The sequence below is a fragment of the Ischnura elegans genome, chromosome 10 (genome assembly GCF_921293095.1).
Source record: "Ischnura elegans chromosome 10, ioIscEleg1.1, whole genome shotgun sequence".
In the NCBI taxonomy this organism is placed as follows: Eukaryota; Metazoa; Arthropoda; class Insecta; order Odonata; family Coenagrionidae; genus Ischnura; species Ischnura elegans.
Window position 1 is genome coordinate 104875005 of NC_060255.1, and position 10357 is coordinate 104885361.

At 38.5% G+C, this 10357-nt stretch overlaps 1 protein-coding gene across 1 annotated transcript in view; it reads left to right on the forward strand.

Annotated features, from left to right (window-relative positions):
- Nucleotides 1–10023, forward strand: part of LOC124166608 — a 77146-nt gene extending 67123 nt beyond the window's left edge. The window contains exon 13 of the mRNA XM_046544203.1: nucleotides 9845–10023. Within this exon, the coding sequence (XP_046400159.1) occupies nucleotides 9845–10000 (156 nt within the window). The 3' untranslated portion in view covers nucleotides 10001–10023. The remainder of the gene's footprint in view (nucleotides 1–9844) is intronic.
- Nucleotides 10024–10357: the final 334 nt, after the last annotated feature.

A 10357-nucleotide genomic window follows, 5' to 3' on the forward strand; every position in this document is an offset into this window, starting at 1 on the left:
ATCCAGCTGCAGTTTATCCGTGCATGTGTTCACGCTCCTTCTACGTTTTCCACGATCTTTTAAAAATAAAATAAAATCAGAGACAATAGCACCAAGGTTTTTGCATTTTAATGCAAGGCTATGCTGGGCATACTATTTCCATTGGAATCCTAAAATGGAATTATTTTATTTAAGGAATGTTTATTTGGACGTCAGCTCTAATATTGCAGTTGATCAGCGGCAGGAAAAAAACTCCGGGTAATTTTAAAAGATTCTTCAATGGTTCAATCTTCAGTCGTAAATTGAGAGAAATGTTATCCACGATATCTAATTTTAAATTTCATATCTCAAATATGCAATTATTACCGTGAGCTCGCTTGCGGTTGAAAACGACAGAAGGGATCCAGAGATTTTTTTGCACTCGGGCTTAATTTTTGCCGTCACTAGTCGATGTCAGGATGGATGGAAGGGAATAGTAGAGGTGAAGGCAAGTAGAAAGGTTAGTGGAAGTAGAAATGGCATGAGTCATAGCCAGGCACTCATTTGCTTAGGCAGTTTGCTGTAAGTCGTGGTTTCCTATAACCGCTGCTGTGCGATTGCGTGATTGCCCTCACGGCAGTTCCGTGCTCCTCTTTTCCAAGCATCGCGGTCCGCAATTGCGCTCAGTGATCACGGATCCGCGTCCTGCAGCAGCTGCATCCCGAGCAATCAGTGCGAGACGCAACTACGCGGCATGGTGTATGGCAGGGAGTATCCATGATCTCGCAGCCACGGTCACGTGGTTTTCAGAAGCCAGGTGTCAAACAGAGCAGTAGGAATGCGAGTACAATCACGTCATCACCGCTAAAAAGATCAGAGTTCGGGGAAAGAAAGCTCTTTTAATTATCCCGGAAAGCAATGTAAAATAACAATATGTGCGTAAATAATTATAGATTTTTTGATTCACGTAAATTATGAAAAGTACAATAAATAAATAATAATAATAAAATTTATTGTTCCGCTGGTCATGTGACATAGAACTTGTCAAATTGGAAACATACATATTGTATACAATGCTAATACAATATACAAATTTACAATATATGCAATACACAAAAAATCAATTAGAGAATATCTTCCAGGTATTCAGTCAAGTTGTAATACCGTTTGTTATAAAGAATTTTACATAATCTGCTTTTGAAAATGGCCGGAGAAGAGACAGGCTTTAAAGAACTTGGGAGCTTATTAATTGTATATTTGGGAAGCTGGGTGGAAAGGGCCTCACCTAAAATACTCTAAATTGTGCCCAAATGCATGTATATTGCCTCTGCCACGTGTATTGTATGAATGGTAGTCACTGTTTGGTGGGAATAGAGAAGGATTGTTTTTAACCAACATAGAACATTGCAGAATATATATACAAGGGAGTGTAAGAATGCCAAGAGCTTCAAATATTGGCCTACCTGGAGTCCTAATGGACACACCTAAAATGGCTTTGATAGCTTGTTTTTGTAATGAGAAAGCTTTAGCAGCTGCTGTCATGTTTCCCCAGAAAATTAGGCCGTACATCAAGTGAGAATGGACATTGGCATAGTACACCATTTTTAGTGTGGTAGCAGAGGTAGTTGGTCTAAGTTTCCTAATCATATAAATGCCAGTAGCAGCTTTTTTGGATAGATGTTCAACATGAGTAGACCAGTCAAGATCCTCTGTTAAGTGGAGGCCCAAGAATTTAATTGAATATGAACGTTGAACTACAGTGCAACCTCGATATAACGACACCCCACGGTGCACTAATAAACACTCGCTATAGCGAATTGTCGCTTTACCGGAGGTGGAGCAAATAATAGCCAATATACCTGTTGCGAACAGATATACAGGAACAGGAGTGGTGCGGCGACAGATAAACATCGATCCGATAAACGTAAGCATAAATCCGGATGAAAGGCGATGTTTTTTGCATCACTAAATTTCCTTACTCAAACAACGACTAACTATTCAAACAATTTATAAGCGCCGCACTGAATAAAAATCATGGAAAGCATTGTTTCGTCAAATATTATGCTAATGCACAACCGACGAAGTCATTTTTCTATGCACTTAATTAGTTCATTTACGTGATCATTCTATTATTTTGGTATTTTCCACTGAAAATTCAAAAATTAACTGATAAAACAGTATCGCGGTTATTTAATGCCTCAAAGGTTTCCATTGGTGTATGTTTATTGTTTCTGTACGTTAAGCGGCAGTGAAGTGAAATAACGCATTACATTTGTTTCTACAGGCGAAAACGGTGGAAGGTTGTATAACGTTCCCGCCTTGGAAGACTTTTTCTATCAGATAATGTAATATCTTCATCATCTACGGTAAAAAGTTTGCTAAGCTTGAAAAATGACGTGATTAAAATTGCCTTTGTTGAAAAAAAGTTTCTTTTTGAGTGTTACGCTCGCGACGTATTTGAAATGATACACCGAGTTTACCACGGCACTGCAAACGAGAGTTAGTTGTTCTGTGAGTTCTTCCAGCGGCCACCTGGGGATGCTCGGCTACCCACGTGACAAAAGAGAGTGCCAGAACGACTCCGACCAGTGACCCGAATAGTTCACCCTTGTAAATCCGCAACGGAGAATAAATACGTCCATCCGGACAATTCACGCTGAGTATCATTGCTTCGTACATCCTATATCATCGCTAAGGCGCACTACCTACCTTTAGAGGCATCATTGCAAGAAATAACTCATACTGCAAGGGTTTTGTCGGGGACTTGTATGTAAAAAAAGTTCTGTTTCGTCTATGTTATATGACGCGGGGAATACTTCTAAAGATACTTATGATCGGAGTCCTTTCTTCCACGACGTCAGGTTTACACCGCAGGCATCACCAGCAATTGTGAGGGGAGATAACGCTTTGGTGCTTCGCATTAGTATAATCAACCTTCCGCACTCTTAAAATTCTCGATTCGCAATCTATCCCTAAAATACTCCGCTTCAGGCTTGGGCGTAGCCCCTTTCTCAGAAGTTCCCGCAGATTTGAATGGGCAAAACCACCCGAACAAAGCTCCTTATAACTCTTCATCGTCTGCATTCCTTGGGCGCTTTTGTTTTTTTTTTTAATTTTGCAGAGCGAATAGGAAGATAAATTAATTTCGACACTCTCATATTACTCCTATATTTTTATTTTCTCGCTTAGACGTGTTTGGTGTTTTTTTTGGCCATCGTGACTGCCATCAAATGCTTTCTATTCACGCAACTCACGCACGTGCGGGTATGCTGCCGACTGCTTTCTGCCGCCCGAGGAACAAAAGAAGATTAAGCATTGGCGAATGCTAATGCCACAATATTTTCACCAAAATTAACTACTTATTTATCGAACGACAGTTTACCACATAAATTTGAGACTGAGCACTCCATTAACTTCATTTCTAACAGATCGCTAGCAATTACGGAGGTTAAGGAGTCTTGATGAAAGTCTTCCGGCGGTGAAACCCTCGCTATGGCGAGAGCCAACACCAAAAGGGTCTGGTAAAAACGAATTTATTAACACGCTTATTATAGGGTCAATTGACGGTTCATCGGCAATCTATCGTTATAGCGGGAGTGTCGCTATAGCCCGTACTCGCTTTAACGAGGTTCCACTGTATGCTGTTGCTTAGAGTTAGCCGTGGACTACTTGTAGGAGGAGATATTTTGCAGTGAAACTGCATGAAGGATGTTTTATTGATATTAAGGGACAGATTGTTTTCATGACACCATTGAGACATAAGTATTATTGAGTTTTTTGTGTTCGAGAAAAGAACTTTTGGAGTAACTGCAGAATTTAGGGAGGAAGTATCATCTGCGTACAATACCACATCACTGTTTGGTAGAGAGAGGGGTAGGTCATTGATGAAAATTATAAATAGTAGGGGTCCAAGAATTGAACCCTGGGAAACTCCACAACTAACTGCAAGTGGTGTAGATCTAAAGCTTTTTATTCCCATTTCGGATTTACTTTTCCATTGAACAATTTGTTGGCGATTTGACAGGTATGACATTAGCCAAGAATGAGCTATACCAGAGATACCCATACCAAGTAATTTGTGAGATAGTATAGAATGGTCAATGTTGTCAAATGCTTTACTTAAATCATAAAAGGTACCAATAACCTGATGGTGGTTGTTTATCGATTGGCAAATGCTTTGAATTAGTTGGAAAGCAGCCGAAGTTGTCGATCGGCCTTCACAGAAACCATGTTGATTTGGATGCAGGAGGTTATAATGTTGCAAGTAATTTACAATACGGTTAAACATCAATTTCTCAAATATTTTAGAGAAAGTTGAAAGAATGGAAATCGGTCTATAGTTTTCTGAGTCGTGCTTTGGACCTCTTTTATGCATGGGGGAAACAATGGGGAAGTTGCATGAAATTTTTTTCATCGAAATAATACATGATTCCTATAGCAATTTTCACCAGGAATCCATTATCATCAATAAAACTTCTCGTAAACCATTTATTTTATCATGAAATTCATTTAAAACAGTGAAATCCGTCGGCAAACGCGAATTTTGCTCTGATTGTTGGTGACGTCATTTCTCCCTACGGCGTTTTCGTTTTGCGCGCACGGCCCCAGAAGTTGAGCAAGTGAATATTTCGGTATTTTTTTAATCCTTGTTTTCTCTCAGACATTTTATGACGTTATTTAGTCACGTCAAGTATATTTAATCCATTTTCTGTATTCGTAGAACAAGAATACATATATCGAATATATACGAAATGGAAGACGATTTCGTGAAAAGGCTGTTGCAATCCCAAAGTGGATTCCATAATGATGACATTATATTTTAAAAGTAACCCGGACTTTTTGGCTGCAGAATTTAGAGAAGTGAAAGCTTCGCGGTAAGTTTTTCTAGTTTATTATGCCATTACTGGACCAGCTTTTACGAATACAGAAGTAGCTACCCGGCCTCCGTTAAAAATTTCTGCATGAATTATTGATGCATCTAGTTAGTGCAAATATAGTTTATATGGTATGAGTTATGATTTTTTGCTTTCAGTATGTTATGAAATACTTTCTGTGCACAGATTTAAGATAATTTCTATGTACACATTATGCACATCATACTGTGAACAGTTTTAAGGTGTGTTCTGTATGCATACTCTCTGAAACGTGCATAGGTTTTGACAGGTTATGTGCTTTTGGAGCCGCTTTCTTAATGGCTGTTTAACGATAAGCATAAAATGATACAGCTTTCAATGTTAGCTATGAAACTTCTATTAGATGCCTACATAATAATTATAAGCTATTTAGCAAACTTATGACAAAATTCCATCATTTATGTTAAATAGTATTAGGTGAGCAACTAATCTCTCACCGTTTTTCAAATGAAAAATACAACTTTATTTTAAAAAAATGGTTATAAATGAATAATTCAAAGTATTTTCCGTCGCTTCCAATAAAATTTCCCCATGATTGAGGCAGAGTGCGAATATCGTTATGGTAGAAGTGATTGCCTTTTAAAGCTATCCTCTAATCCTGCTTTTTTGAACCAAATGGTTATCAATGCAGGAATGAAGGACAAGCAACTTGCATTCTCTGACCTTTCTTATTACTCTCTCCACATGGATCCTAAAGCTTTCTATTTGCTTAGTTAGCTTAACTTCATCTTTAGAGCTCTCTACTTTCTTGGAAACTCTTGGTGGTCTAATTAACTCTCAAATTTTACCACTAAATGAGTGAGCAGTTAGTTTGAACGCGCGATCTACTATTACCCACCCACAATACCTACCCACAGCCTTTTGGAATTTGCTCAAGAAATCCAATCGATACGAATGACACTATCTACTGCCCCGCCACCATTAACCCTCGAAATGAAATTTTCTAAAGAAGAAGCATATGATTTATTTTTTTGATTGAGTTTAGATAGAAATATTTGAGCTATAAACAATTCATTAATTTTACAAAAATGTTAAAAATGATTCCTTTTGAAATAATTGCGTTCGAAAAACATTATTTCTATTATTCTTCACTATCAGCAGTATAATGCACTGATTACTGTAAAAAAAACTGATTTAGAGTTTCCTTTGCAATTCACTTTTTTACTTTACTCCTTTCGCAGCGTAATAAACTAAGCGTAATTTGATAAACTAATCGCAGTAAAAAAACTAATCCATACAAGAGAAAATTTCACTCACTGCAGTGAGTACTGATCTATTTTTTATGCTCCAATTCAGGTTAAAATTTGCCAAATGGGGTTACCTGGCCTTTCAATTTCTATTTCTAAACAATCAATAGTTGAATCTACATGCGAATAGCAAGCAGGAAAGATAATTGGCATATTAAGCAACATCTTATTTTTGTCAACCCAAAAAACTAGATTTTTCAAAAGACTAGCCACCGGAATAATGGAGGCAGAGAAATATCGTTCCGCTGTCGAGGGCGAGACAATGACATCTTCTGAGCTAAAATATTGAAGGATTTGTTGAGTCTAATTTTCCTGAACATAACAATAACAGGTAATCCAGTCTTTCCTGATTGCAAATTGACAATAAAATAATTTTCAGTCTACTCTTAAATACAATGCTGCCTTTTTTCCAAGAAAAACACAGTATACTTGGCCCTTTGGCTACATATCTCCCTGTCTGATTCCATTTCAGAGCTGCTGAAAGTAGTTGTTGTTGTTGTAGTTTCAGTAGTTGAAATGCAACACTCACTAGCTGCAATACCAGCTAGTTTTTCCAGGCGGAAGAACTTCATAGGAGAAGTAGCAGCATTGGCGGAGTGTTTTTTTTCTGAACACCAACAGTTTTTGCTTCTGGTTTCAATATGCAGGACTTTTCCTGACCTCGACTTTCCACCACTTCCTCAGGTTGTATTTCCTCCTATGGCACTAAGTCAGATGATTGGAGGAGGTAGTGATTATGCATCAGTGAGTTTCTCACAAATTGTACACTCCTAGGCAGCAAATATGGTTTCGAGGGAGTTCAGTTGGAATACTATGCATGTGAATCAATTGATTTCGGAGAGAGGGAGGGTAGCCTACTGTATGTACCCTTTTAAGTATTCTTATCATGATTAATCTTCGATAAATTCATAAAATACAATAATTAAAAGGCATCGGGTACTACGAGGGCCGTAAACCTACGATAGCTCAGCAAAAACAGCATGCAAGCGACAGGCGGGTACTGTGCGAACAGGGCAACTGTACGTCCTCTGCACCACACGCTCAAGTCATTTCTCAGCATAACTCTGTAGTTATTACTTAAGGTAAAGTGATCTTCACGAACAAATCCCGTCGTTTTCGTCGACAGATCGTTCTTCCTCTTCATCGCCTCAACCCACTTCTTTCTTCTCGCTTTATTATTCGACATAAGGACGAATATTTTATTAGAATTTGGTGATATATTTGAAGGCATGGGCACCATGCAATATTTATTATTCGACATTATAAACAGCACTTAACGTAGGGAAACATACCGTCTTCCTGGCGTGCCTACATGCCTATACCGCAACAATATCCTAACTCCACGCCTCGGATGTTAGCAACTCTGTTTGGGGAGAAATGACGTCACTCCTCTTGGACACACTACTTTCTCTCGCACCCCCCACTCCTCCACTTTGACCTTTAATATCTTGAAAACTACCGCTGGTATTGAAATCTCCACCAGTGGATATTCTTTCCTAGAGGTTTACTACATTTTGACAGAGTTTTCAAAAAATGTGAAAATTCCCCATTGCTGTTTTCAGACAGGATGAAAAATGACCACGAGAAATGGATAAGTTAAAGATATCAGATAATGGTTCAGAAATCCGTTTGGCTGAATATTTAACAATGGGGATTGGGATTTCATCATATCCCACAGACCACTTGGGAGCGAAGGAGTTGATCACTTTAAAAATTTCAGCTGGAGATGAAGGGTTGAGAAAAATTGAATGTGTAGGATATTTCGCTTTAAGATGGGAAGGACTACATTTAGAGTTATTGAAACTACTGAAGTAATTTGCTATTGTGACTGGATCAGAGATGGGTAAGTTATTGAAACTAATGACAGAAGGACTCACATATTCACTATTATTTCCTGATTGTTGTTTGATGATATCCCAAGCTGTTTTCACCTGATTGTTTGAAGAGGATATGTAATTATCATTTCGAGCCTGGATGAACTCTTGTATATGCTGTTTATAGTTAGTTCCGCAAGGTAGACATTACGTAAGGAGGGATCAACAAATTTGCTCTGATGATGTAGCTGGCACGCATATTTTCCCATATATTTTTTTATTAGTTGCATTGTAAAGAGTAGTCTTTGGTGGAAAAGGATGATTAAAGAGCATTTTGAATGTATGTATTAGGAAACATTTCAATTTACTGTCAACAGAGGCAGCATAGACATCCTCCCATGTCTCATACGAAAGGTCAGACAAAAAAAGTTTGATTGAATCCTCACAGTAGTTTCGTTTATGGATGACCTCCTTTTGCTTAACAGAGCAATCTGAAACACATATGTAATTTCACTTCCAGAGCATGGTGGTCAGATATTTCATTAGATATTAACCTGTAGGATAGCAAATTTGGTGGGAGGTCATGCAATAGGGTAGTTTCCTTCATCAAAGAAAACAAAAGGCATTGATGGCGATTCGTTACCCACCATTAGTGTATTCATAATACACAAATTATTTGGTTTTTGAAATACCGGTTTAGACGAATGGCAAGGGTCAAATTTTATCCTCATTTGAAAAAGGCCAGATTGGCGCCCATGCGATTCCACTCCACGTGACGTCACAGGGACCTAGTTTCTACACGAGAGGATAGGAGTTATGCATCGTCAGAGGCTACCAATGCATGCATGAGTCACAGAGCTCAGGGAAACATGTCTTAATAATCACCTATTAAAACTGGCTAAGGTCGGAAAGTTTTCTTCGATTGATAAGGTATTAATAAACCTTTTTTAAGCCATGCGCTACCAGACAGGAAGGTACTCAGCTACCCGTTAGCATCCTGCGTCCTATCAGCACTCAGAGCCTCGATCAAGGTCACCTACCAGGCGGGAGGGGGAACCAGAAATGCGTCGTACGGACTTTTTCCCCTCATTCCTACTTACGCGTCGCGTTTTCGCGCGCTTGAAATTTTTCACTTTTCATTTGATCGCGAAAAATAGATATCGTCATTTAAAAATCTAAAAGCGTGAAATACGTACTCCAGGAGTAATAATCTTTCGATTTAGGCAATAAAAAAATAATAGGAAACCACCCTATTGTTAATGTGAGGTGGGAGGTCAATCCTAATGAATGTTTTTCGATCATTGGTGCCGCCTCTCCCCCCTCATTAGCCCATTTGGATTGTCGATTGGAGTATGCCGTACGTTAATAATTACAGAAACTCCCACTTGGCACAAAAGATGGCTGACTTGTAAAAGTCTTGGAGGTTTAAGGTTATCATTATGCCGTATCATTAAGCAGGGGAGTTGGGAATAAGATTTACTTTTCTGGGACAGGCAGTATTTTTTGTTCAATAAAATTCTTAAGATATAAGCTTCAATCTCTGAAGTTGGACTATAATGAGGAATAATGAGTATTGTTTTTATTTTATGAGAAAATTCTTTCCATTATCCGAAACGTGAAAGATATTTTTCAATGGTGTTAATCTCATTGTTGGTATGGCTGCTAATGAAACTATCAGTATTGTTAATGGGGAATAAGTGTACTCAATGAATACACAATTTAAAATAATCATCTTTGAGAGGCTTTTTAGGTTAATTGTTAATGTGAGCAACGCACAAAATCATATTGCCCAATAATGTCTCTACATTGCTTGTTACTTGATTGCGGCATTTGAGTGTGTTATTTGACTCATTTGTTTGCATACTAGGTGCATGGTTGTATCTTGTAATGTGTTGTCCTTTGTTTATTTCAGGTGCACCTGCACAATTGCATTTATGTGTTCATATATTTGTGTGACTCAAGCGCAATGACACTGTTGCAGCACAGTCTGCCTGCCGGAGCGAGGGACGTCTTCCGGAGTATATTTGATAATTACAAGAAGTATTACAAATTCAAGGGAAAAATATAAAATGGCTGTGTGTGGCATGGAAATGGTTTCATTTCATTTAATTCTACCTTAATTGGCATTCGTCGGAAAATGAAATGCAGTTGAACCTCTTGAGGGTGATTTTTGAGCGCTATTACTCTTAATGAGGAGAGGTAGTTTTTCTGACTTGTCTACCAGACAAATGAGCATATGCAAAATTTCCCATGCCCTTGTGACCTAGGAGCCTAGTACATACATACATACATAATTAGGTAACTTCCTAAGTTCTGTTCTCACAACCCATTTTTTTCAATGTGGGACCCCTCACTCATAGCCCTGCAGCAACGTGTGTATCCCTGGTGGCAGGTCGTGGGGGGAATTCCAGGGGGCAGGTCGGAC